This window comes from Crocodylus siamensis, chromosome 13 (genome assembly GCF_052110815.1).
Source record: "Crocodylus siamensis isolate JL-2025a chromosome 13, ASM5211081v1, whole genome shotgun sequence".
Lineage (NCBI taxonomy): Eukaryota > Metazoa > Chordata > Crocodylia > Crocodylidae > Crocodylus > Crocodylus siamensis.
Window position 1 is genome coordinate 23891803 of NC_143407.1, and position 27967 is coordinate 23919769.

At 47.7% G+C, this 27967-nt stretch overlaps 1 protein-coding gene across 2 annotated transcripts in view; it reads right to left on the bottom strand.

Annotated features, from left to right (window-relative positions):
* ATP2A3 (ATPase sarcoplasmic/endoplasmic reticulum Ca2+ transporting 3) overlaps positions 1-27967 on the bottom strand; it is a 164823-nt gene that overhangs the window by 25048 nt on the left and 111808 nt on the right. For both annotated transcript variants that reach the window (XM_090025269.1, XM_090025268.1), the window contains exons 9-12: positions 20896-20984; positions 11947-12049; positions 6385-6516; positions 3868-3993 (exon numbers count right to left, since the gene is read on the bottom strand). In XM_090025269.1, coding sequence (XP_089881395.1) covers positions 3868-3993; positions 6385-6516; positions 11947-12049; positions 20896-20984 — 450 coding nt within the window. The remainder of the gene's footprint in view (positions 1-3867; positions 3994-6384; positions 6517-11946; positions 12050-20895; positions 20985-27967) is intronic.

Here is a 27967-nt window from a genome sequence, read left to right on the forward strand (position 1 = left end):
TTCTGTTCTGGAAAAGCACCATAGTCTACATTAGCTTAATCCACCAAACTAGAACTTGTCCAACTAGCGGCCTGCAAGCTGTATGTGGCCCGTCGGCTCTTGCCTGGCTGCCCGTCAGCTCTTGTCCAGCTGGAATGAATCCTCCACTCCCCCTGCCCTGGCAGCTGGGAGGGGACTGGAGTGCCCAAGCTGAGCATGTGGCAAAGGAGGGCTGCCTGCAACAGGTGGTGTGCATGGCCCAAGGGGAAAGGGCAGGGGGACTGCCTGCACAGTTCACGTGGCTGAGGTGGGGCAGCGTAGTGCTGAGCTGTCACTGCCGTGAATGCAGTGGGAAGAAGGGAGGCAGGTGTTTGCTGCATGTGCAGTGGAGGAGGAGGGACAGCCCATGTGCTGCATGCAGCCAGGAGGCAGCAGTCTGGCTGCCTAAGTGATAGGGGAAAAGCCACACCGCGCATGGCCTCCACAGCATGGAGCCCCCAACTAGCCAAAAGTTGGACAGCTCTGCACTAAATTTTAATTGGGAATGAATCCCCACAAAGAAGACTCATTAAGACTTGTCATGAAAGGCTCTCTGTAAGCAAAGCACTACTGAGTGAAAATTCTCCTAGCAATCAGCTGTAGCAAATTTTAAATCAGCTGAGCTATTCATGGCATACTGTTCTCACTGCAGACAGTGAGCGCTGGACCACTAAATGTTTTGGGAAAGAGGAAAACATTTACTGTATGTGGTAAACCCCCAAGCATAGCTCTCCTAAAGCTATTCCTACCATGCTGGCACTTGCAATTCAGTTTTCTTAACAGCTTTGTTTCCTCTAGGTGGCATTACCCCACTAGTTTTTAAAGAAAAGTTGGCCACTAAATGCTTCCAGTTCAGCACCTGAGGAATGTGCACAGAGAACGGGTGGCTGGTAAGATGAACTCCATTTAGGTTACTAGACTGAGGAATCCAGTTTCAAGGGGCAGGGAGGGAAATCAGCCCCATTTAACACTTACATATCTTCATAAACACTTGACCCCTACCACAGCACTAAGTTGAGAAGTGGATGGAAATATGGACCCTGGCACTTGGGTGCTCACAAGCATCTCAATGACCAAGGAGGATGCTCTCCACTGGATTCTTAAGAGACTTGTGTTATTAAGTCAGTTATGTACCTGTGACCATTCCCCCTTGTTTCAGTGAGCACTGTAAGGTAGACCTTCACAGTTCCTCTTAAGCTACAGTAAAATGTACTGTAAAAATGACACTGCTTTCCATCCAATGAGTACGCTTGCATAAATCAGGCCCTGTGGGTTAAAGCCAAACCTAGAGCCACAACCAAGATCCTTATGATCCTGATGGACCAGGAAGACAGAGTGTACCCAAAAGAACCCCAAGTAGGAAGAACAAGAGGAAATCTTCCACAAGTCCAAAGAAAGAATATTCCTAGAGCACAGCTTGACTTCCATGAATGCATTAAAGAAAAAAAGCCTACGTTCCATTTCTAAAATGTACTGAAATGTTGAGCAGTCTTTTGAATGGCAACTAGGCCCACATGGCCCAACCAGTAAATGCAATGGGGCAAATTATCTGCTGCTACCACTGCATTGGCTGCAGCGGTGTTATATGAACAGAGAGTTTGACTTCACTTCTCGTTTCTCAGAGGTTCACGTCTTTTCCCCATTGATGTGTCACAGATAAAGAATTCAAACTTCCCACTGACAACTTCTCTTTTGAGCTCTCTGCACTGCTTAGGCTGTTTTGGAAATCTTCTGCTGTTGCTGAGTCCCAAACTCAGGACTCTGAAGCAAGCAAAGGAGAAAGCCATTTGAAAATACTTAAAAAATATATGTATTTTTTTTCCATGGGATCTAGAAGCCTCCATATAAATCATACCCCCCCTTGTACTTTCTATATTTATAGTGCTTTCTATATTTATAGTGAGATACAGTCCCTGTCTTTACTTGCAAATGTCTGTTTATAAATTATAGAGGCAAAGAGAGACCAAATGACTTGTCCAAGCTCATACTACAGGTCTGCGGCAGAGTGGGGGGGCACAGAACCCAAACCCTTCCTCTCAATGGGCCAGGTAGCCTCTTCCATTCTGATACCAGTTTGTAGAGACCTATGGTCCCCCAGCAACCACGTCACAGAAATCCTGACATTTTCATAAGCTATGAAGTCAGTCTTCCACACCTACGACTCACTTTGCACTCAAAGACTCTTTAATGATTAAGTCAATCATGACTCACCTCTCCCCCTCCTGCTTTCCCTGGTGACTTGAAAAACTCAAGGACCAGACCTGCCAGGAAAACTACCTACAAAACTGTGCTGCCATAGCAATGGCTCACCAACACCTGCTGAGGGAACAGACAAGGGGCAGAAGAAAAGAAAGGAAGGAAAGCCCAGCTGTTAGTGTTGGCTTGGGAGACAAGACCTCCATTTCCTACTTGGCCATATGTCAGGCTAAATCTGTTAGAGTGTGAAGAATTTAAAGGGAAGAACAGGGTAGTACACTGACTGGGAAAGATGGCAGATTAACAGAGAGAAGGGGAGAGCCAGCAAGGTGTTGCAGCTGGAGGCAGCAGAGCCTGATAGAGATTCTCTATATTAGCTGCCAACTACTTTCAAATCAAGAGAGATCCATGAAGGGAAGTAGAAAGCAGCTTGAGAACAAAGCTGTGTGATATAGGCATCCAGTCACTCCCAGCATGGAGACTTTGCCTAGATTCATCAAGTAGTGAACAACAGGGGAAAAAGCAATGACTATGGAAAGCAACTGAAGTGGTACGTACAGGAGTGGAGGTGATGTGCACTGAAAGTTCATGGACAGTGCCAGCTACAAGAGAAAGCCCATGTCTGCATATAATTGCTTTCCTTGAAAACAAGAGAGGTGATAATTACACCAAAAGAAGCCTTGTGATCCCAGCTGGTGAGGTCAAACCAGGAGTCCTTAATGGTAGGCACCTGTATTCCCCAATGGCACTGGAGACTACTAGAACAGTGGGATTTTTTACCTGCCTTTTCTTAGCCAATACATGTCTTTCCTTGCTGTCAGCAAGCTGACTGCCATTCAGACATTTGGATGCAGTGAAGCTTTTCCCCACCCGCCACAGTGGGACACTTGTAGTAATCCATCCTGACTTCAGCTGGACTGTTACTGCAGTATGACAACAATTCCTCCACCCCCAACCGTATCAGTTTGCTAATAACGCCAAGTCTCCGGGCCACTAGGGAAAGAGCCAAGGGAAGTTAATGAGATGCACATTTTTCTACAAGGTTGAGCCTGGGAGAGTAAGTGTCTCGGATAACCTAAAATGCCAAATAACCTACCACAAGCAACCAAAAGGGGAAGTGAGGCTACTTTCCTGCACTGAAAGTAAACTTTTGAAGCGGTGTCTTGTTGCTCTTGAGCAACCTCATCCATTTATACTGCACTCTGCTCCCAAGGATGCCCTGAAGTCCATTAAGATCTCAGGAACTCTCAGTGTGGCGTATCCTCCATTTGAAGACCAAACATATGTGCATGCACATGCACACACACACACACACACACACACACACACACACACAGAGAGAGCAGCCATTTAGGAAACACCAGTATTGAAAGAAAGGAAGTTGCAGTTTCTCTCAGAGAAGAGTCTTATTGCTACTCTATGAGTATATTAAAGGGCATATCTTGCTTTCAGCTGCATAAAGACGCATGGAAAAAAGAATGTTATTACTATTTATAAATATTAGCTTTCAGTCAGGATGGGGACACTTCAGACATCATCACGATAGTGTCCCAGGGAGGATGCTAGCTCCTTGCCTCCCTTGCTCAGTATGTAAAATAGTCAAACTCCCTCATGAAGCTTCCTGCTTTGGGTGAGGCAGTCTGTCCCTATTACCTTGACAAACATCTTGCTGCTAGTAGAGTTGTGGGTGGGACTGACAGGCGTGCAATAGACGGACATGGACTTGCGATCACGTGAAAACTCCAGGGTGTATTCTTTCTTCATCAGCTGCTTGATTACCTGTAGAGAGAGATGTGCGGAGTGCTGTGAGGAGCAGTTACCTTTATCAGAAGCGGATGAAGAGACTAGCAACAGCCAGACACCTTTTGATTTCACATAACTGGCCTGATTAGTCAACATGTTGTATGAACGGGGGGAGGGGGGAGGATAAATGCAGAAGCTGGTGTGGTTCTGCAATAGTGACAATAAGAAAAACAAAGGGGACTTTCACTTGGAGCTAATTTTAAAACGGCATCCAGGTGCTTTCACCTTTATGCTCAAGATCCAATGGCACAGGAACCTACTCAGTAATTAGTAGCAAACAAACAGATGGGCCATCAACTCATCTTTTAAAACTACTTCCCACACTAAGGCAGACCCAGCCCTCAGCAGGACCAGCCCCTGCATGTCAAAACACTCTACCAGCACTGGTGTAAACTGGCGGCTACAACAAATATCTTAAAATTCAAGCCAGACCATTATTGCCAAGATCAGTTTTTCAGCTTCTGCTATTATGGTGACAGTAGCTCAACACACATGTGTACACGCAAAAGTGTGTGCACACTAGCCCAGAGCAGTACAGCAGCTGTGGTCCACTGGCTTGTATTTAATGCCTGGTTCTATGTGCCAACGAGTCTGGAATCCCAAAGAGCCCATTTTATTTGTCACAGGCTCATGCAGATTGTAAGGCTGGGCCATTCAAAAAGAAAAAAGCAATGGTGTTTAAGTCCTTCCAAAACGTTACTCTGTCCAACTGCAGCTACCATAATACCGGGGGGGCATGGGAAGGATAGTGTTCTCCCATTTACACTGTACAATACAATCATGATATCATGATAGCTAGGGCTTGATCCAAACACGCTGAAATCCCCAATTGTATTCACTGATGTCAACAGGTTCTGAGTCAGGCTCTTAAATACTTCCCCTCCCATCACATACCACACATCTCTGTGGATGCCCTGGGCTACACATTTTCCAATTAGGCTTAGTGAAGGACAGGTTTTGCCACTGTCCTGAAAACTGGCATGCAGCCTGTGTCTGCTTAGCAATTAAAATCATTCAGATCAGTAACACCTGATCTGCAAGAAAAAAGCCAAGAGAATGAATTGGACTGGAAAGCATGTCTGATGAGAGACTTAAGGTAGTTTATCTATTTAACTTATCCAAACAGAGTGAAAGGTGACTTGACCACAGTCCCTCTGTACCTACATGGAGAACAGGAGTTTGACCATAGAGGGCTCTTCAATTCTGATGGCAAACAAGAGTCAATAGGTGGAAATTGAAGCTAGACAAATTCAAGCTTAAAACAAAAGGCATTAACTGTTAACAGTGAGCATCATTAGCCAGCAGAAATAACTTCCACTGTAGGAACTGTCCAATTAGGTCTGAAATTTTCTCTCAAAGAGATACTCTAGTTCGAACAGGAATTAACTGAGGGAAGTCTGATACCATCTCTTATACAGGTGGTTAAATTAGAAGTGCTTACACAGGTGACATTTTTTCCATGACTGGGCCCTTGAAAGTGCTCTATAGTCCTGACTAACACAAGCCTGGCTGCAGAGTGCTTTTAAAATAGCCAATCACATGAAAAATTAACCCTTGTAAAATGAAGCGCTAGATTAAGGAGCAGGGTGCCTTAGGGAACTTGTGTTCCCTCCAGCGTTATTTTTTTTTTTTTGTATGGGGATGGGGTTGTCAACAAGACAAGGAGGTGAAAGGAAAGGGAGCAGCTGGCATTTGTGCTGGCTGCTCCTTCCCCTCCCCACTGACAGCCCTGGAGCTGGAGGGGGTGAGGGGCTAGGAAGAGGGGCCTCCTTGGAGGCTGTTGGAGTGCCCCCCTTGCTGGCCAGGGCTGGTGCAGACAGGCTCCAGCCTGCTCTGACCCAACAGGTGAACGTGCATTGTGCGTGGGGGAAGTGGGGAGCCTCTAATTCATGGCACTTTATGTAATGTGCCATGAGTTACAGTGGGGCCCTGAATATCTGTAGGAACCCTAGCCTAGATGATCAAGGTGGTCCCTTCTTGCCTTAAATTCTACAAATCCAAGATTTTGGGGAATCAAGGCATGTAAATGCCCTTGATGTCTTTGCGAAGCTTAGTTCTACTGTACAGCCTAAGACACTATTTTCAGGAGTAACTAGCAGGCCGATCTGGGACATCTGGTAGGTGGATAGTTGCTTCAGTGCTTTCTAGCAAGCATTTTGACATCCAGAGTGATCAGAGATTTTCTTAACATGCTGGGATTCCACTGCCCCTAAGGGCCGAGGGGGTCAGAAAACATGATCCCATATAGAGCAGTAATTCTGGGAGAATAATTACTGTATGGCTCTAAGCAACCTTTCAAACTTATTTCATCCCTTCCTTACTCCAGGCCTAAAAGAACCACACAGACTGTCCAATCGTGCTACTTACAGAATTGCAGGCATTGGCTCTCTCCACCTTAGAGAGGCTGCTGATATCAGTGTTGAAGACATTCATCTTTTCCACTAGGCAGGTCAGGGCTGTTTCAGTTGCTTCTCCCACTTTCTCATAGACTTTCTTGGACTGGCCAGAAAGAAAGGAACACAAACTTTCAATTTCAAATTTCAAAGAAAATAGTGAACTTCATACCCTTAAGTGTCCTAAACTTCAGAATTATGTTATTTACTTCAATATCTTCCATGTTACAATAGCATAAGACTGATGTTGCAGTCATAATGGTCCAGACATTTCTGGATCATCACAGCTACAACATCAGTCTCCCACTACCGTAATATGTTGCCTCTCTTATAATTTCTGGACCATAACGGCTACAACATGACGCTTGCTCTACTGTTATTTACCGTATCATTTGTGAGGTTCCAAGAGCATCAGTTTCACTCTAAGGCAAGAGTGGGCAAAAAACAGCCCACGGTGGGACCCTTGGTCCTGCTGTTGTACATCTTTGGCTTTGGCTTCCATGACCACAGCCCGCTCTTTGGCGAGAGAGGCAGCGAGGTGCTGGGAAGAGATGGCCTCCACCTCTCTCCCCTGGGGAGGAGGCTCTTCTCAGCCAGGCTGGCTGACCTGCTCCACCGGGCTTTAAACTAAGCCCGCTGGGGGATGGGGGGACTACTGCCACTGCTGGCCCGCTGAGCGACCCTTGCAAAGCCAGCGGACCAAGGCACTTAAGGGAGCCCACCCCTGCCCCAGCCCTGGCACAATCTGTGGGCAAGGCAAGAGCCCCCAAGGGCACACTTGCCTGCCTGTACACTAATGCCAGGAGCCTGGGCAACAAGCAGGATGAGCTCGTCCTCCTGCTCAGGGCAAAGAAATATGATGTCATTGGGATAACGGAGACCTGGTGGGACTCCACCCATGACTGGACCACCGGTATAGAGGGCTATACCCTGTACAGGAGGGATCGTGTTGACAAAAGGGGCGGGGGTGTAGCTCTCTATGTGAAGGAAAGCTACATGTCCCTGCAAGCTGATGTTGGCGACCGGCATGGACAACTAGAGACCCTCTGGGTAAAAATTTGTGGGGAATTCGGCACAGGGGACACAACGGTGGGAGTCTACTACAGACCTCCCACTCAAAGTCCCGAGCTTGACCAGGAGTTCGCCCGGGAACTGAATGAGGCCGCTTGCTCCAGGACCTTGGTCGTCATGGGTGACTTCAGTTACCCGGACATCTCCTGGGAAGATCACTCAGCAAAATCCGAGCAGTCGCAAAGCTCTCTCTCATGCGTGGATGACCTCTACCTGACTCAAGAAGTCTATGGGCCAACGAGAGGCAAAGCGCTGCTCGACCTGGTACTGGCTACAGGCGACGACCTAATCGGCGACCTAGTGATCGATGGGAAGCTGGGTGACAGTGACCATGAGCTGATCGCCTTCACCATCCGCCGTAAAGCTGGCAAGTCAGCAACACAGAAGTCCTTGACTTCCGAAAAGCCGACTTTGACAAGCTCAAGAGGCTAGTTGGTCAGGCCCTCAGGGACCATGACCCCAGGGAGATGGGAGTTCAAGAAGAGTGGTTGCTTCTCAAGGAAGCGATCCTCAGTGCACAAGCTAAATCTATTCCAACACGGAGGAAAGGCAGCAAGAAGGCACAGCAGCCCCCCTGGCTCTCCAAGGACCTAGCGGACCTCCTGCGGCTAAAAAGGAAAGCCTACAAAGGATGGAGAACGGGATTCACCTCCAAGGAGGATTACTCCGCACTGGTCCTGTCCTGCAGGGAGCAAACCAGGAAAGCCACGGCTGCAACTGAACTCCAACTAGCTTCAGGCATCAAGGACAACAAAAAGTCCTTTTTCAGATATGTGGGGAGCCGGAGGAAAAGAAAGGGCAACGTTGGACCCCTGCTGAACCAGACGGGGCAACTGACAACTGATGCCCAGGAAAAAGCCAACCTATTAAATAGGTACTTTGCGACAGTCTTTCATCGGTCCCGTGGGATGCCCGTGCCTGCTATGGGACAGGGAGATCCGGGTGATGGGGATCCCCTACCCTCCATAAATGCTGACCTCGTGAAAGAACACCTTGAGAAGCTGGATACCTTCAAGTCAGCCGGCCCTGACAATCTGCACCCCAGGGCACTCAAGGAGCTGGCGAGCGTCATAGCCCAGCCCCTGGCACAGGTCTTTGAAAACTCCTGGCGCTCTGGTGTAGTGCCCGAAGACTGGAAGAAGGCCAATGTGGTGCCGATCTTCAAAAAAGGGAGGAGAGTGGATCCGGCTAACTACAGGCCCATCAGCCTGACTTCTATCCTGGGGAAGATCCTAGAAAAGTTTATTAAGGAGGCCATCCTTGAGGGACTGGCCCAGGCTAACATCCTAAGGGATAGCCAGCACGGGTTTGTTGCGGGTAGGTCTTGTTTGACCAATCTCATTTCCTTCTATGACCAGGTGACCTATCATCTGGACAAGGGAGAAGAGGTTGATGTCATATATCTTGACTTCAAAAAAGCTTTTGATCTGATATCCCATGATCACCTCTTGGCCAAACTGGCCAGTTGTGGCCTTGGCTCCACCACGATCCGCTGGCTGGGAAACTGGCTTCGTGGTCGGACCCAGAGGGTTGTGATTGATGGCAGTCACTCATCATGGTGCCCTGTGACCAGTGGGGTCCCTCAAGGCTCTGTCCTGGGACCCATACTGTTCAACATCTTCATTAACGATGTGGACATTGGAGTCAGGAGTGGACTGGCCAAGTTCGCCGATGACACCAAACTTTGGGGCAAAGCATCCACGCCAGAGGACAGGCGGGTGATCCAGGCTGACTTGGACAAGCTCAGCAAATGGGCAGACGAGAATCTGATGGTGTTTAACACCAAAAAATGCAAGGTTCTCCACCTTGGGAGGAAAAACCTGCAGCATCCTTATAGGCTCAGCAGTGCTACGTTGGTTAGCACTACAGAAGAAAGAGACTTGGGGGTCATCATTGACCACAAGATGAACATGAGCCTGCAATGCGATGCTGCGGCTAGTAAAGCGACCAAAACGCTGGCGTGCGTCCATAGATGCTTCTCGAGCAAATCCCGGGACGTCATTCTCCCCTTGTACTCGGCCTTGGTGAGGCCGCAGCTGGAGTACTGCGTCCAGTTTTGGGCTCCACAATCCAAAAAGGATGTGGAGAAGCTTGGGAGAGTCCAAAGGAGAGCCACGTGCATGATCAGAGGTCAGGAAAACAGATCTTACGATGACAGGCTGAGAGCCACGGGACTCTTTAGCCTGGAAAAGCATAGGCTCAGGGGTGATCTGATGCCACCTATAAGTTTATCAGGGGTGACCACCAGGATCTGGGGGAACGTCTGTTCACCAGAGCGCCCCAAGGGATGATTAGGTCGAACGGTCACAAACTCCTGCAAGACTGCTTCAGGCTGGACATAAGGAAGAATTTCTTTACTGTCCGAGCCCCCGAGGTCTGGAACAGCCTGCCATCGGAGGTGGTTCAAGCACCTACATTGAACACCTTCAAGAGTAAATTGGATGCTTATCTTGCTGGGATCCTATGACCCCAGCTGACTTCCTGCCCTTTGGGCAGGGGGCTGGACTCGATGATCTCCCGAGGTCCCTTCCAGCCCTAATGTCTATGAAATCTATGAAATCTTGCAGCCTTCTGGGCATGCAGCAGCTCTGCAGCTAAACTGTCTTCTTAGGCAGCCCAAGCAGCAGCAGCTCCTTCCCGCTGCCACCCCACGGTACTGGCAGGGACCTGCATGTGTAGCCCCTCGTGCCTACTCCAGAGTCACACATCCAGGCTCAGCAGTGGTGGCTGCTGGGGAGAAACTGTTGCTTGGCATGGAGGAAACATGGCCCATTCCCCCCGGCAGTTCTTGGTGCAGCAGCCTGGAGTCCACACCGCACCAGGCTGCTCCGCCACCTCCAGACTGCCCAGCGGGGCAGTGGTGACAGTGCGGAGCAGCCCAGGCAGCAGTGACGCAGGGCGGCCCAGCTGCACCAAGAACTGCCCAGGAGCAGCAGTGAGGGGGAGAGGCTGCTTTTCCTCTGTGCTGAGCAATATTTTCTGCCCGTTGGCCGCTGCCACTGCCGAGCCTGGATGGCAAGCAAAGAGCAGGTGTGGGGCATGCTGCGCTGGGGCTATGCATGTGGGTCACTCCAGGGCTAGGGCCAGCGGCAGCAGCCAGAAGGAGTCACCCCAGCCCTGCTGTGTGCCCAGGGGGAGCAGGACACACCATGGCCGGATGGTACAGAGGAGGTGCGGGGCGTGCTGGGTGCTAAGTGCTATTGGCAGGGGTGGGGAGGCACTGCAGGATGCATGGAGGGCTCCCATGCATATCCCACCATATGCAGCTCTTGACAACTCACTAAAACTCATTGACCAGTCCTCAAGCAGAAATAATTGCCCACCCCTGCTCTACGGCAATGCTGCAGCCACATCAGGAGACTGTGTTACACAAGATGAGCTACTACTCAAGCTCAGAATATCCTGCTGTATTGTCTGCACCACAAAAACTTTTCTGTAAGGGTCATGAGTACAATCCCAGGGAACAGTTTTCAAGCGCAAACACAGGTTCAATTAGTGTCTGAAAAACCTGTGCCCTCAAATCTGTCACAGAGATAATTCTCCGCCTCTGATTTGTACCTATAACTATGCATGGATTCAAAGGAAGGTATAAAGATGCAGGAGTCCATCTTGATGCTAAAAGGAATACCTGTACAGCCTGTCTGAGCTCAGTGCCTTTATAAAACTATAAATGAGGTATAAGATGTGATGCATTCTACATGAACATTTTGACCCATGCCAACCCAACCTAGTAAGTAGGGACCTACCAAAATTGTGGCAGAAGTGTGCTGCATGGCAGCTCCTTTAATACTGGAATTTTTCCTCAGGCGCCCCCCTGCCACTGATTAGCAGAGGGCCCTTGCCGCTCACTCCCGATCAGCAGGAAGATGAAAACTGTGGTTTAAAATACGGCACTGTTTTTGCCTCCTGCCACCAATTGGCCCAGGGGCCCCACAGCTTGTTACTGACGTGCCGGGAAAACTCCAAGATTTAAGGTGCTGCTCTGCAGCACACTTCTGCCATGATTTCAGTTGGTCCCTACTAATAAGCAATGGGCACAAAGGGCACCTATACCCATACCCTGCAGCTGCTCAGACACGTTGTAGTTACAGTGCATCAGAGCAGACTCGATCAATCGAGTCTGCTGAAGCGTGGTAATTACCACACTCCAGCAGACTCCAGTCATATGTATTGCCATCCGACGAGCTTTAGTTAAGGCGCCCCCGCTGACATTTTTCAGTGCGGGGACATTGAGACATGCGATGCTCCGGGCCAGTTAATTAAAGCGCAGCACCCCTCCCCCCAAGCACATGTATAAATACACAAAGTACCTATGGGCTCAAAAATAAGCAGTCCATGCCACTGCTCTATGATCCGTTTTACACTGGGGATGGAGCATGTTGTTTGGTTTTGCTGTAAGGAACAGCTTAGAAAAACTGTAAGTGCAGTTGGTACAACAAATATGATAACGATACAGCCCACTCACCTCATTATAATCCAAAGAGGAGTCATTGCAGAGAGCGCAGATAGTGGCTAATTCCACCAGACCGTCATACTGGCCACAACGAACAGGCTTGTCATCCTTCAGGCTGCAATTAAAACAAACCACTATAATAACAGTATCCTCAAAATGTAACAAGTTACAGTAACACTTTAGATGGGCAATTCTGTGAAAATGCAGAGCCTGCAACAGGGGACTGGCAGTTACAAAGTAAAGCACAGGGCTGGGATCTTCCTGATTTTACCACAAAGGTATAGGTGTGACCAAGGGGAATTTGTGCCATACTGCTGGAAAATGGGACCAGGCCACAGCCAGATGGATTCCCCACATGATCCGCTATAAAAGGGGACCAAAGACAGTTACAACAAAGGCCCTAAACCACCTGGTTTTTGTTTAGTCTTTTCCACTGATTCCAGTGGGCTTTGGACCAGACCTAGATTAGAAAAAATGAAAAGGTTGGTGCTAAAATGGAGAGCTGGAGAAAGACAAGGTAAGGGCAGCAAAAAACAGGATTAGGGACACTGTCAAAGGAGTTTTACAATTTCTGCATGTATGCAGCAGAGCCCAAGACTGAGAAGAAAGTCCTCCCGTTCCAACCCCAAGCAATGTCTCAAGTTCCCTGCAGCAGAACAGCGCAAAGAGAAACATTTAAGGACAGATGACAAGTATCAGGACTGCTCTCAATTAGCTGTTCCTAAGCAAGAAACAAACTGTACCCTTTGATGGGACATTAATAAATGGCTTCGCCTAGATGCAGCTGCAATGCAGCAGCATTTGGCTAATTAAAGAAAAACCAAGGGCTCCAAAAAACATTACGGGTGTGGTGTGGGAAGGATTTTTATAAATCAGAATGTGTGGAGAGCTAAATATTCTTACGTTCTGTCCAAACAGCTTTGCATCCCAATTATAACGTGAATTTGTAGGATTTCTGGTATACCAAAAGAGCCCCTTGTGGTTCACAAATTCCATATACAGGAGCAACCTTATGCATTCCTGAAGAGCAGCTGTAGCGCTTTATCCAGACGTAACTGTACTACCCAGCTGTCTGAGATGGGAAGTGCAGAGGAATTTCATGAAGCAGAGCAAGTTTAAATGGGCAGAACGTGGCCAAACATATTAGAATTTAACCTGCACCCAGAGAGCTGGTGCCAAGCGTTTTTGAGGAGAGGTAGCACGGCCTACTGAGCAGGACCAGAGACTGGCAGACAGGAGGACACCGCTATTCTGTTCTTAGTTCTGCCATTTGCAGGCTGTGTCAACTTGAATGAGCGATCTCCTGTCCCCATGTCTTTCTCCCCCTCCTGTACTGTCATATCTACTTAAGCAGATCAGGGTAGAACTGTCCCTTGATAGGCGCATGTCCACCTCCCATCTACACGGGGCCTTGGATCTTGGTGCAAACAGAAAAATTGGACCACACAGAGATGACACAAGATCATGCAGAAAAATCAGATAATGTTTCCATCAAAATGGATGCAGCAGGCTGGTTTTGCCAACTCAAAGGAAGAAGAGAAAAAAGCAGGAAAGTAACAGAGCAAACGCTCCTTCATGTCCTTTTCTCCAACTGATAGCTGCAGAAATGCCAGTCTCCGTCAGTCAGGTATGACAGATCTTCAGGATGATCTCGCCTATATCGGAGACTCCTTATTGTCTTCAGAGAACCTATGGTGAAGAGCTCGTCTCCTGTTTAATGGGTAGGCAGCATTTTATCCCAATTTTATTTCCTTTTTTTAAAAAAACCCTGTCATGAGCAGCACTGTCCCTACTTCTTTGTTGCGACTGACTTGCCACAAAATCTTAGACAGATCATCCATTTGTATCTATTCCCTCCTCCATAAATGGAGGCAAATAGCAGCTGTCACAAAACAACTGTCACGAAGTATAGTTCATTAATAGTCAGAATATTCCAAAAAAATCAAATCATCGAAAGGCACTGCAATAGAAAAGGCTCATTCTGTTAGATCCAATGTTAATCCAAGTTTCTCTGATGAGATGATCAGCAAGGATTTCAGGGGGAGAGGTACTATTATGTGGGATCTAGACAGATAAACAATTCATTCTGTGCGGGGCAGCAAGCTTGCATCGGAAGGAAAGAGCTTGCAGATGCTCCTTATTGAGAAACAAGGAACAGAGTAACTGTTAAGACCCTAAATTTCTTCATGGTATTTAATAGCCAATGACCAGGAGCAAGAGTCAAACGCAGCAACAGAAATACATTCGTTATGGCCCTGAACAATTACCATTTAAGGAACCAAATGCCACTTCTTGTTTGAGCCAAGCTGCTGCATTATGGTTAAAGGACAGAGGCAGTCTTCAGAGGAAACAGGCAAGTGATTCTAACTCGAGCAGAGGTAACTGCAGGTTAGGGCTGTGTAAGCTCAACTGGTCATCCCTTAGCTGGAAAAATAATTTGTCAGATATTCATTAGTATCAGTTTATTCCACTGCTTCTTCCCAATGGAAAGAACATGCTGGAGCCCTTGTTAGAGCTCAAGAGTGGAAAGCAGGAAAGAGCCAAGAAAGTTTGAGGAATCTGTTTGCATAGCGACAAAAAGATATGCAGTTTAGACACCGTCCGCAGACTGGGCAGAGGCTGCGATTCCCAGTCAGATGGACGAGGGACTGCCCTACTCTCATAAGGTTTTAGGAAGTGAATTAAGGCGGGAGATGGGACAGACTTGTTGAGGCTTAAAAGATTTCTTAAACAATTGAAAACAATTTAAAATTCAAACAGTCATACTGCAGCAGACTTGCTGATACACACAGGACAGGCCACGTGCCCTCTCTGCCTCCCTGTTTCACCATTTGTACAATGAGGACACTGGCTCTCCTTTGTGAGGCTCTTTGTGATGAATAAGTGAGAACAGCTATGGGAATTCAACAAGTGAACTACCACCTCAAAAATACAGGCAGGTCTAAAAGTACTCGATCTGAAACCCACCCCAGCAACTCATCCTCAGACAGCAATTAAACAGTTTCCCAAATGACTTCAGCTCTTGTTTTTACTTCTCACAAAAACTTCTGTACACCCTGGAAGCTCCTGGTAGGAAACCACATTCTTAGAAGCAGGACTGATTGCTCCCTCATGCAGGAGGAAGGCTGACTAAGGGCTTGGGCTGAAGACAGATGGGTTCAGATCCTGGCTCTGCCACCGATTCCCTGTGGACTTTGGGCAAGACACTTACTCTGTGCCTTTATATGCTCCCTTTCTCCAAATCTCCTGCCTGTTTAGATTGCAAGCTCTTTGGGATAGGGACCATCTCTAGTTGTATATCCACAGCAGTCAGTGCTGAATCAATCCCTTCTGAAGACCTGCAGGCATTTAAGACCGATTGGAGAGAAGATTCAAGCCCACGTGTCCGATTGCTCTGACACAGGAAAGACCAGAGTGGTCCATCTCTAACAAAAGTCATTATGAACAGGTTGACGACTGGAATCCCAGAGTCATTTTAGCAACGGAAAGATTTAGAACAACATTTTGGAAGCATTTTTAGGAGCTACAGAAGAGATTGTAATGTTTCTGCAGACACCACACAGAACATCCACAAAGGCATATAATCAGCACGGTACACACAAGAGAAAACCTCATAGCATCAACCCTGTGTTTGGTTAGAAAGCTGATGCTCAAAAGATTCAATTCCAGACAGTGCAAGGAGGGAAGAGGTGGACTTTGTGCATTAAATTAAGATTTTATTAATAGAACAGGAAGGGGGGTTTCCCCAAACTCATAGCAAAAAGGAGCTGGGAAGAAAGTGTTAAAAAAGACAAAAACAAAGAACATCACTCACCCCAAAGGGCTGCTTCCCATTAGAGGGTCTGGGCATGGCCAGGTGCCTGAAACCTAAAATAGGTCTTGCAATTTAAGAGGTTAATAGCTATGCAAGATCAGGCTGTCAGGGGGCATCATCAGCTCAGCCTCTTCGAAGTTCATCAAGCTACACTGATTTGTACCAGATGAGATCCTGGATCATTTTTTCATGAAGATTTCAATCCAAGAATCTTGGTTGCTTTTTAGATATTAATGAACTCAACCTGCCAGCCTAGAATGAGTTATAGTCATTTTACAGAGAAGGGAAAAAAGACAGTTTAAGGCGACTTGCTTGTGGTTGTGCAGTAAAATTCCCTAGGATGGAACATCTGGTTCCCACTCTGGTAATTTAACCACCTCTGTGCCTTTCCTAAGTTCCTAAATTTATCTCCTGCTTCACCCACTTCTAAGTTGATACAGACTGCCCCCAAATGCACCAAATGCCTTCTGTAAGCAGTGAGCAGGTTCCCAAACACACACTTGGGGATCCCCTCTAGATTAGGTCCAAGTAAGAGATTTCCTTAGGAAGCCCTGCTCAGGTTTTACACTGAACAAGCTGCAGTGGGACAGGTCTACTGGGGGTCTGGCAAACTCTGTGCAAGTTCCCCTCCCACAACATGGGGTATTACCCTCCCCTGCTGAACATAAGCTACCAATAAGATAACATTTTCATTTGGCCTTATCCTCCAAGCAGCTTAATACGCCCGGCTTAAGGATGAAGGCAAAGAATGTATTTGAATCCATTTAACACCTCTTAAATAAATTTCGGAACATTTCATAGACATCAGGGCTGGAAGGGACCTCGGGAGATCATCGAGTCCAGCCCCCTGCCCAAAGGGCAGGAAGTCAGCTGGGGTCATAGGATCCCAGCAAGATAAGCATCCAATTTACTCTTGAAGGTGTTCAATGTAGGTGCTTGAACCACCTCTGATGGCAGGCTGTTCCAGACCTCGGGGGCTCGGACAGTAAAGAAATTCTTCCTTATGTCCAGCCTGAAGCAGTCTTGCAGGAGTTTGTGACCGTTCGACCTAATCATCCCTTGGGGCGCTCTGGTGAACAGACGTTCCCCCAGATCCTGGTGGTCACCCCTGATAAACTTATAGGTGGCATCAGATCACCCCTGAGCCTGCGCTTTTCCAGGCTAAAGAGTCCCATGGCTCTCAGCCTGTCATCGTAAGATCTGTTTTCCTGACCTCTGATCATGCGCGTGGCTCTCCTCTGGACTCTCCCAAGCTTCTCCACATGCTTTTTGAATTGTGGAGCCCAAAACTGGACACAGTACTCCAGCAGCGGCCTCATCAAGGCCGAGTACAAGGGGAGAATGACGTCCCGGGATTTGCTTGAGAAGCATCTATGGACGCACGCCAGCATTTTGGTCGCTTTACTAGCCGCAGCATCGCATTGCAGGCTCATGTTCATCTTGTGGTCAATGATGACCCCCAAGTCTCTTTCTTCTGTCGTGCTATCCAACGTAGCACTGCCGAGCCTATAAGGGTGCTGCAGGTTTTTCCTCCCAAGGTGGAGAACCTTGCATTTATTGGTGTTAAACACCATCAGGTTCTCGTCTGCCCATTTGCTGAGCTTGTCCAGGTCAGCCTGGATCACCCGCCTATCTTCTGGCGTGGATGCTTTGCCCCAAAGTTTGGTGTCATCGGCGAACTTGGCCAGTCCACTCCTGACTCCAATGTCCACATCGTTAATGAAGATGTTGAACAGGATGGGTCCCAGGACGGAGCCTTGAGGGACCCCACTGGTCACAGGGCACCACGATGAGTGACTGCCATCAATCACAACCCTCTGGGTCCGACCATGAAGCCAGTTTCCCAGCCAGCGGATCGTGGTGGAGCCAAGGCCACAACTGGCCAGTTTGGCCAAGAGGTGATCATGGGATACCAAATCAAAGGCTTTTTTGAAGTCAAGATATATGACATCAATCTCTTCTCCCTCGTCCAGGTGATAGGTCACCTGGTCGTAGAAGGAAATGAGATTGGTCAAACAAGACCTACCCGCAACAAACCCGTGCTGGCTATGCCCTTAGGATGTTAGCCTGGGCCAGTCCCTCAAGGATGGCCTCCTTAATAAACTTTTCTAGGATCTTCCCCAGGATAGAAGTCAGGCTAATGGGCCTGTAGTTAGCCGGACCCACTCTCCTCCCTTTCTCGAAGATAGCCACCACATTGGCCTTCTTCCAGTCTTCGGGCACTACACCAGAGCACCAGGAGTTTTCAAAGACCCGTGCCAGGGGCTGGGCTATGACGCTTGCCAGCTCCTTGAGTACCCTGGGGTGCACGTTGTAAGGGCCGGCTGACTTGAAGGTATCCAGCTTCTCAAGGTGTTCCTTCACGAGGTCAGCATTGATGGAGGGTAGGGGATCCCCATCACCCGGATCTCCCTGTCCCATAGCAGGCACAGGCGTCCCATGGGACTGATGAAAGACTGACGCAAAGTACCTATTTAATAGGTTGGCTTTTTCCTGGGCGTCAGTTGTCAATTGCCCCATCTGGTTCAGCAGGGGTCCAACGTTGCCCTTGCTTTTCCTCCGGCTCCCCACATATCTGAAAAAGGACTTTTTGTTGTCCTTGATGCCTGAAGCTAGTTGGAGTTCAGTTGCAGCCTTGGCTTTCCTGGTTTGGTCCCTGCAGGACAGGACCAGCGTGGAGTAATCCTCCTTGGAGGTGAATCCCGTCCTCCATCCTTTGTAGGCTTTCCTTTTTAGCCGCAGTAGGTCCGCTAGGTCTCTGGAGAGCCAGGAGGGCTGCTGTGCCTTCTTGCTGCCTTTCCTCCGTGTTGGAATAGATTTAGCTTGTGCACTGAGGATCGCTTCCTTGAGAAGCAACCGCTCTTCTTGAACTCCCATCTCCCCGGGGTCATGGTCCCTGAGGGCCTGACCGACAAGCCTCTCGAGCTTATCAAAGTCGGCTTTTCGGAAGTCAAGGACTTCTGTGTTGCTGACTGACTTGCCAGCTTTACGGCGGATGGTGAAGGTGATCAGCTCGTGGTCGCTGTCACCCAACTTCCCATCGATCACTAGGTCGCCGATTAGGTCGTCCCCGGTAGCCAGTACCAGGTCGAGCAGCGCTTTGCCTCTCGTTGGCCCATAGACTTCTTGAGTCAGGTAGAGGTCATCCACGCACGAGAGAAAGCTTTGCGGCCGCTCAGATTTAGCTGAGTGATCTTCCCAGGAGATGTCCGGGTAATTGAAGTCACCCATGCTGCCACTGGAGCCTGCATTATGAATCTGTGTCACTTGGTGGCAGATTAGGCCAGTCAGGCCATATTATGCTGCCCAACGTGATGAAATGCAAGACCACTCACTTCCCACAGCATGACATGCACCATGCATAGCAGGCAGATGCAAGCAACAACACTGATCAATCAGGTGTTATGACTGAGACAAAAGCTGCTTTCACCTCCACGCTGAACTCTTCATAGCCCCGCCAGTACAAGCAAGATTCCTCATGGAACCTTATTACACTTAATGACTGGTGATTACTGTTAGATCTCATCAGTGAAACTCCTATCAACCCAACTCCTTATGTACACGTAGGCCATTAACAGGAGGCTCATGTGACCGTAGCTGGTTTACTGCACTGGGGTAAATTCCACCCAATATACAGAGCTTATTGGAACCATCTCCAGGAAGTGGGCAATTACAGCACGTTCGTGGGCAATTACAGCACGTTCGCATGCAGACAATTGCAACACTGAGGAACCTAATAATGTTATGTTCAAAGGAGAAAATAAGTTGGGGCAAAGATATAGGGATATCTAGATTGACCTCATTTTTTGAAGCTTATGATGATATAATAATCACAAAGCAAGGGGCGTAATGTAGGCTGCCTCCTCGTGGTGCGCCCTGGAAAACACTAAATAGTCTACAGCTCGATGATGCTGAACTGTCCTTTGGACCGCATGGTCAATGAACACGAAGACAAATGAGTTTGATCTAACGAGCATGTTTCTACATAAGCTGCAAGAGTGTTGCAGAGGAGGATTTGGAACTTCTTAGAGAAGCAGCTTCTAAAAATGTTTTTGGCACAAACAGATACGCTTCTGCCAGTTCTCTCCCCCCAGGACATGGCAAATAAAGTTAAGTACTGAGGGGGGGAAAAAAAATGACCCCTTCCAAACTCAATTATAAAATGCATCAGTGAAGACTCCAGTAACTCCACTCTCAGGCCATGATTCAGTAAAGCCTGTGTTTACCTCTAAGCACATGTTAAATCCCTTTGACGTCAATGCTGGTCTAAATTAACATTCTCTGGGAGCCTATACAATGCCTTCTCCAGTGTCCTTTGCTGCCAGCACCTAGATCTTTGCGTTTTGCAAGCATCTCTGGGGATTTATGTCCTTTAACCACATATCACAACATACGTACTCAAAAAGGGAATGCAAGCTGCTGATAATCAGTCTGCTCTTAGACCATGCTGTCCCCACATGAAACATATGCTGTGTTTTTCACTTTGCCCCATGTACTGATGAGAGCAGCAGTGACTGACTGTTACTGTAAATTTGTTAACCTCGGAAATTTAGAACAGTAATATAATCCCACACACTATGAAGAGCTCATTTATCATTAAATAATTTCCTTACCACTTCATGTTTCCAGCTATGCTAAGCTCTATGGGTCATCAGTTAAGTCATTTCATTATTAGTTATGGTAGTGTTTAAGAGGCCCCAACTGAGGTTGCAGTCCCATTGAGTTCAGTGCTGCACACACTCTGGAAGAGAGAGCCCTTGCCCCAAAGCATCTTATAATCCAATTAGGCAAGAGTGAGAAGACTGGAGAAATAAATAGGTATTACCCTTATTTTACAGATGGGGAACAGAGACACAGGGAGATAAACCCAAAATGCAGCAAGTGGCAGAACTGGGGACTGAAGGCGAGTTTCCCAGGTCCCGGTCCAGTAAATCAGCCAGCTGCTCACCCTCCTCATTTATCTGACTTCAAGGCCACATTTTCACTTCAGTCGAATGAAGTCAGAACGTTTCACTTGTGCCTGGAGGACTCTTCACGTGAAGAAAACCAATTTAAATAGAAAATACCTGGGGCCAAGCACCCAGGACACTGCTAACAGCTCTGTGCAGCCCAACCGAGCTCTGCCCCTTCCCGGTGCTGGTACTCACATCTGCCCTTCTGGGGCATAGGTGGATCCTGTGATACTGAATTCATGCAGGCTGCAGTGGATGCCCTCAATCTTCTCAACAATAAACATCTGCAAGAATGAGAAACACAAAATTAGGAACCTTAGGTGCCAGAAAGTCCTAGCCTGCAACCAGCTGTTGGGTTTCCCGTTATTGCTTAGCCAGCTCTGCCGGGCACAGAGGGACAATACCCGCCTCTGGCCAGTAACCTCCTAGCACTGTGCACGGTCAACATTTTCCTTAAGGTGCTGAGCTGCACCTACTCAGCGTCTGGCAGCTCCTAAATTCTTCCAGCCACCCCCTGCTTTTTTATATTCACCTCTTCTAGCTTTTTTCCATCTGAGGGGAGATGCAGAGCCAGTTTCTGAGGAGCTGTCTATATTTTTCTTGGAGTGGGGGAGGAGAGGGCTATGGTTTCTGGTCTGGCGCACAACTTCTCCAAGCCGCTTCGGAAAACACACAGCCCCAAGCAAGCTGCATGAAGCAGCCATCACAGAAGGGGCAAAAGCCATCACAGAAAACAGCTGTGGTAATGAGCCCCCCATGCTGCCCTTTTCCAGCGAGCTCTCGGCCATCAGCCTGCGCCACTAATTAACAGGGATTACGGCTCAACAGTGTGCTGCGCGAATGTGACAGCTCAGTTAATGAAACACCAGGGAGTTGTACGAGGCCCACACGTTTTATTTTTAGTAACATTTGTCTTTCAGGCTTCTTCCAACTTCTCTCTCCTCACTGTAGCAACAGCAAAAAATCCCTCGCCTTTCCGTGTCCTCCACTTTCCCTGCCTGCTCCTGCTGGTGCTTTTGAGATGCAGGCAATGGCTTTAAGACGGGTGACACCTGTTCCCCCCTACACAATCCCGCGAGATGATTTGCTGATGCCCGCAGTCCCTCGATTATTTAGGATGTGTATTAAAGCCAATAGAAAGAGCAACTTAACAGCAAGGGGTCCAATGATTTTGGCACTGGTGGGGAACACCACTGCCTGCCCCTAACAACCACCAAGAGCTCAGATGGGAGGTAAATCCTCCACCAAGGAGAGAGGCAGATATTAATTAGGCTGAGGCAGTTTGAGTCTCATTTTTCATATTGCTCTATTTATTCTCAACAATTATACCATAGTAACATCTAGAGGATGATCAGACCACAGCAGTCAGGCAAGTTACAATGCAAACTTATGACAAATGACAGTTCTTGCTTTCAAGGACTTTGGCTCAGACCCACAAAGGTTCCTGCTCTTACTGCACGTAGGTAGCTCCTCGGAGAGTGGAAGCCCCCATCATACCAGGAGGCTGCAAATGCTGTTGCAAAATGGATAATGGCAGCAGTGTGTTTTTAGCTATCTTATGGCATGTGGAAGCAAGGAGGCATCGCACAGGACCAGCCAATTCTTCATGAAGCACAAACAAGTGCTCAGTGGACCGCACTTGAAAGAGTCAAGTCTGAAGCAATCTGCACAACTGTGGGCATCCAGACTTCTTGAAACGCAGTGAAAGTGGCTAAGCACCTTTTAACAACTATATAAACCTGAGAGAAAACTTCAGTGCTGGTGGCCATACAGTGCGTTGTGCAGAGGTGGGACCAAGACCTGTGATCTCTTTCCCAGCCAGATGCTCAGCCCACCATGTTACAGACATCTATTGGGGGCTAAGTGGGCTACAACTACCCAGAGCCTCCACTCCAGGACAGACACATTTCCTAGCAGTGCAAGGCCATGTAAAGTATGGGTGATGGTATACGTGTGTAGGAAGTGACATCCTAGGCAGGGCCACAAAATAATTAGTTTTTTAACAGGATTACTCTATGTGCAGGAGAACTGAGAATGAACAAGCAACCATTTTCTTTTGCACTCTGTTAAATAAACCACTACAACTCCACAGGCTGTGCAAAAGGGCTCCGAACTTAGACATGTTATTCACTGCTGGTTTCATCCAAGCCTATTAAGATCAACAGAAAGATTGCAGTAGATTTAAATGGACTCTGGACTGACCCCACAGGGCCTGGATACGTTGGCTGGGATATGCCGAGTAGCACTGTGTGGGACAGTAACAGGTGGGACGAGGATGGAAGTATACCACTGCAGAAAAGGGGTAGGCAAACATAGGTCTTAAAATGCAACCCTGTTGTGGGAGGCCCAGACAATGTGATGAAATTACTGAGAAATGCTTTAGCAAAAAGTTACAAAACTTCATCATTTCATCAGAGGATACAGGCACCTGAGCTACAGTGAAACTAGATAGCATTTCCAAGCATGTATCAAGTCTGCAGCCTGCATTATAAAGCAACCAAGATAACCGCACTTCTTAATACAGTGCAAGATACCTAGGGACTTAACAGCTGTCATGACCCTACACACTGTAGCTCAGGGGTGGACAAAATACAGCCAGCCCACCCCCCACCCCCACCCCGGGCCAGATCCAGCTGGTGCAGCCATTCTACCCAGCCCACGAGGCCCCTAAAAAATTTAGAAAATTAATACTTCTAAAAAACGACAGGATGGGCTGCGAGAACTTACAGCAGGGAGTGCGGGCAAGGGACCGCTTTTCCCCGCGTTCAGCACCAGCTCCTTCCCTGCCGGCGAGCAGGGGGTCAGGGCTGTGCGCTGCCCCCCGCCTGCAGCGCGAGGCTGGGGGGCACTGGGAGTGAGACAACCTACCAAAACTGGGTAAGCAGCCCTCCACCCGAAATAATTGCTCACCCCTGCTGTAATCCCACTGAACCTCAGTTGGATGGGAGAGAAAAGTCAGGCGGGTCCTCTTGCTCGGCTCAGCTCTACAATAACTGATAACAACAGCATGCTCACGTTAGGGCTGGGAGTTAACGTCCCTTTGAGACGAAGTGTCCTGTAGACTCAGGAAGACTCCACTTTTTCAGCTCCCCTTGGGAGTTTTAGCTAAGGCTAGATGTGCCGTCCCCGCCCCCCAGCAGTGAAAGCTGAAATACTGCAGCAAATTCATGGAGAAACACCGGTTTGGCCTCATCAGCTCACTCCATTCCTTGAACATAGGAGACCTTAACATGGCCAGTATCTGTATTATACATCATGTAATCAAGGACTTCAAGTTCCAGGGCAACCCATCCAGCACCTTTCACCAGCAGTAAATTCATGCTGATGAATGAAACAAATGTTTCCGATGGCCAAAACATACGGCAAACATGTGTGGAGGGCTCTGCCTCTGGAGAACAGTCCCCAGGATACACATGACAGTCGCTAACACCCACCAGCAGTAACATGCCTGTTAGAGGCACTGTCACCTTCCATTAGTTTTGTACATCTGTTTACGGCGGTATCTCTACATAGTCACACAATGCAAGTTACCTTGACAACTGTCCTCGCTTGCTTCACAGGTTGTCTTTGCCAGTGGGTGTCTACCACCTTTAAGAGACATAACTATGCACTGCAATCGCACATGCTTCCAAATTTAAGGTGCTCCCACCCACCCCAGTCCACCTCATATTTTCACGCGTTTCTAGTGTTTTCCTATGTTAATTTTAACAACTTATCCACTCAGAAAATAAAGGAAAGGGATGTCTGACAAAAGGAATATAGCTTCATGATCCAACGTGGGAAATGAAGGATGGTGCTGGAGCCATCACGTTGCTCAAAAGATACTGACGACTCCAAGTGCAAAATATTGCCCTCTCCTTAGCACCTCCCCGTCCCCCCAGCACATATGACTACATAGGTTAAGGCTGCATTTCAAATCAGCTTTTTTGTTTAGGAATAGGCCTAAGCCAAAAGTTTTGACCTGGATCTGAATCTCTTCAAAGCTGGAAGTAGAGGTAGTTCACGTTGAAAAAAAACCAAAAAACAAAAACAAAAATCGGGGCCACCTATAGTTCTCTCAAGGCAGAAAAACCAATTTATTTCAACGGGAGTTTTGCAAGTGGCACAGAGAGCTTTCCATGCCTGTCATAGTTCATTTGTTTCTTGTTAAAAGTAGGCAGTTTGTAGGCAACAACAATGCTGCCGGCCCTAAAAACTCACTCTGGATTTAAGTTGTGCCAAGCTCTTCCTGCCCTGCAGAAGAAAGGTATGTAACACTGCTTCAGAGGCCAGGGAGTGGATGGCTCAGGGGAGCCACAGGTGAAAGGAACGGATTTTGCACTCCAAACTGGCATATTTTCCTTCAGTTTTATCACATCTGAATTTCTTGCTAGAAACACTCTCTCGAGGAATAGACCTCACTGGCTCTGTCAGTTTTCTGTTGGCTCACTCCACCAGTTTACACAAGACTTGTGGCTCTTTTCAGTGTGAAGTCATAAGTTTTATTTCCTGCTGATGCACTGGCTCAGTTTAACTGGCGACCCTGGTGCCCATCATGGGTAAGTTAGAGCAAGCTTGGAATACGAAGCCTTACTGTTAGAGTATCTCTTGTTCCCACTACTCACTTTCTAGCCCTAATGTGCCAAAGGACAGCAATGGCTAAGTGACTTCCTAAGGGGAGGGTCTGTGTTCACATCTCTTTGGCTCCTCGTCATGAATCCATCTACTTGCTCTCCAGGGCAAATTCTCTTCAGGTGCTAACTTGGATCAATGGGAATAGATGAGCAACCAGAGGCTCAGAAGAACAAACTTGCCTTACCCAGATGGCTAAGACTGAAAGCTTTAGCAGCAAAAGAGAAGTAGGACCGGTCTTTGGTATGGGAGGGAAAGTCTCCCAACTACACATTTTTACACAATCAGATTAAGAGACCTGCATGGTCAGTGGTAAAAGCACGATGGAGCAAACCTCACAAGCAGATTTCCTCAGAGCACTGAATGGTGCTAGTCACATTTAATAGTATGGTGCTGTCATTTGAGATGCAGAGCAGCACTGTGTTGGGAGCAACTCCGCGACTCCCGACTCATTTTGCTTCACCCCTGTGGTTCCTCCCCTTTCTAAGGCAGGACCCTTATGCCTAAGCAACCTTCAGTTCCTCAACAATCCCATTTTCCTCCCAGACATATTTAAACTATTTGCTTCTAAGCAGCTGACATGAGATAATCATGCCAGAAAGAGAAGGTTACGGCCAGTATATGCACAGCTCAGCTGTCAGCCCTCATTCACCCAAAGGGATGGCAGGTTGGCATCATGACCTGGGCTCAGCCTGCCTTCCAGCATCTTATAGAAAGCAACTGGTCTCCAGGCTTGGACAGATGAAAAACATGTGATTATCATGTGTGCAAACCTTCCATAGCACATTTTCTCATCACAGGAAACCATGTGCTCTTCTCCCCCTCCATCCTGGTGACATTACACCTTAATGCAAACCGTCTTTCCTGTCTCCCCTGTTCAGCACCCTATGGCACTTGCATGAGTTTCCCAGCCATTTCCCTTTATGCCCAAACAGCTCAACCCTGCTCAGAAATAGCAGCCAAGAGCTGCGTCCTATCCTGTAGGATTCTTAGTTCAGTCACTTAAGTGTTACTTGCCCCTGCAGAAACTAGAGTTCTTCAAGCTGCAGGAAATAAAGCACAACGCCTATTGGCAGGAGTTTATAAACTAAGTGCGTGTGCCCATCATTCTTCCTCACTAATCCCAGGCTGCTTCCTCTCGGATCCTGCTCTGTATAGACTGCCTGTCAGTGCTGGCTAAGCCTGGTTTATGTTCCAGAACTCCCTGAGGATGGGGAAGCAGAGGAGAAAGTCATGTCAATATGCAAGTGAACTGTAAAAAGCATCTTGCAAGACCTTTCAGCAGCTCATGAAAGGAATAAATAATGATGCAGGTTTAACATTCTGCTCACTGGCATGCTAGAAGGTGGAGGCTTAACTATAGCTCCAAAGCTGTACTGCACGCATACGAGGGCAGAGATGTGCATCCAGCGCATGCTTTCCCAGAATGTATTCAAGCCACAATGCAAGGCTGGAGCTATATCATGATTTCTTTAGTCACACAGGAGCTTCAGCAACTCCTGTGGGAACACTGGAATGGGTAAGACAGACAGGATTCAGCCCTGTTTCTCCCAAGCCAAGACTTGAGCAATGTGCTCCCTGGGAGCTCCAGCATGCTTCCTTACGTGTTGTATGATCGCTCAAGAAAACCCAGGAAACCTTCCAACTAGACCAGGCTAATGCAATGCCATCTGTATTAGCCAAAAACAAAACTTATTCACAATCATCCTAGCTACTCAGTGGGTCCTTAGATGTTCAGACTGTAAGATCCTTGAGGCAAGGATCATGTATGTATGCAAAGGAAATATGGACTTATGGCAAAAGCACTTAGCTGGTATTCAAACGATCTGACTTTCATTAGTGGCTACGAAGAAGAGGTGTTACAGCACTAGCCTGGGGAACCCAGGTTTAAATCCCTGCCTGCCACAGTTCTCCTCTGTGATTTTTGGCAAATCACTTAATCTGTCTGGACCTCAGTTTTCCTACCAATGACATGGACAATAATAAACAGCCCCCCTACCTCACAATGATGTCGTAAGCATGAGCTGCTTAACATTTTCCTTAATGTTTTGAGGTGCTTGAATAATGCAGTCGTAAGGACTCTACAATGGGTACTTCAATATGAAGGGGACAACCCAGTGCTGGATACAACATCAGTACTGACATGCTAAATACTAAAAGCCATCACTGCAGCATGACAGAAGCATTTTCAGCTTTGGTACACAGCATACGAGTTTCTTATTTGGAGCAGCAAACCAGGCATGGAAGTCAATTCTAAACCTTTAAGATAGTAAATAACTACGCTGGATTTCTGAAGACTCCTTACGACCCAAAGCAGAGGCATATGCACCCATGCTCCCTGCTCCACCTAATAGCCACGAAACATTTGATGCCACTCCTTGGACTCTCTCTCCTAGTTTACTCTGGGAAATCAAGCCTTGCTCCAATCTCCACTACGTACTATCCCCACAGTACAAGAATGCCGACAGAAATCTGATGCTTTGTTGCTTTTCGCTCATTATCGCTTGCAACTAATGAGATGACTCTGGTAAAGGACTTGTACACTTGTGATGACCATTTGTTCCACTGGGGATTCATCCCTTTAATCTTTGGTACTTCGTTACTTCAAAAGCAAAAAAGAAAAAAGGAGCCCAGTTTCATGAATGTTTCTTGTGCT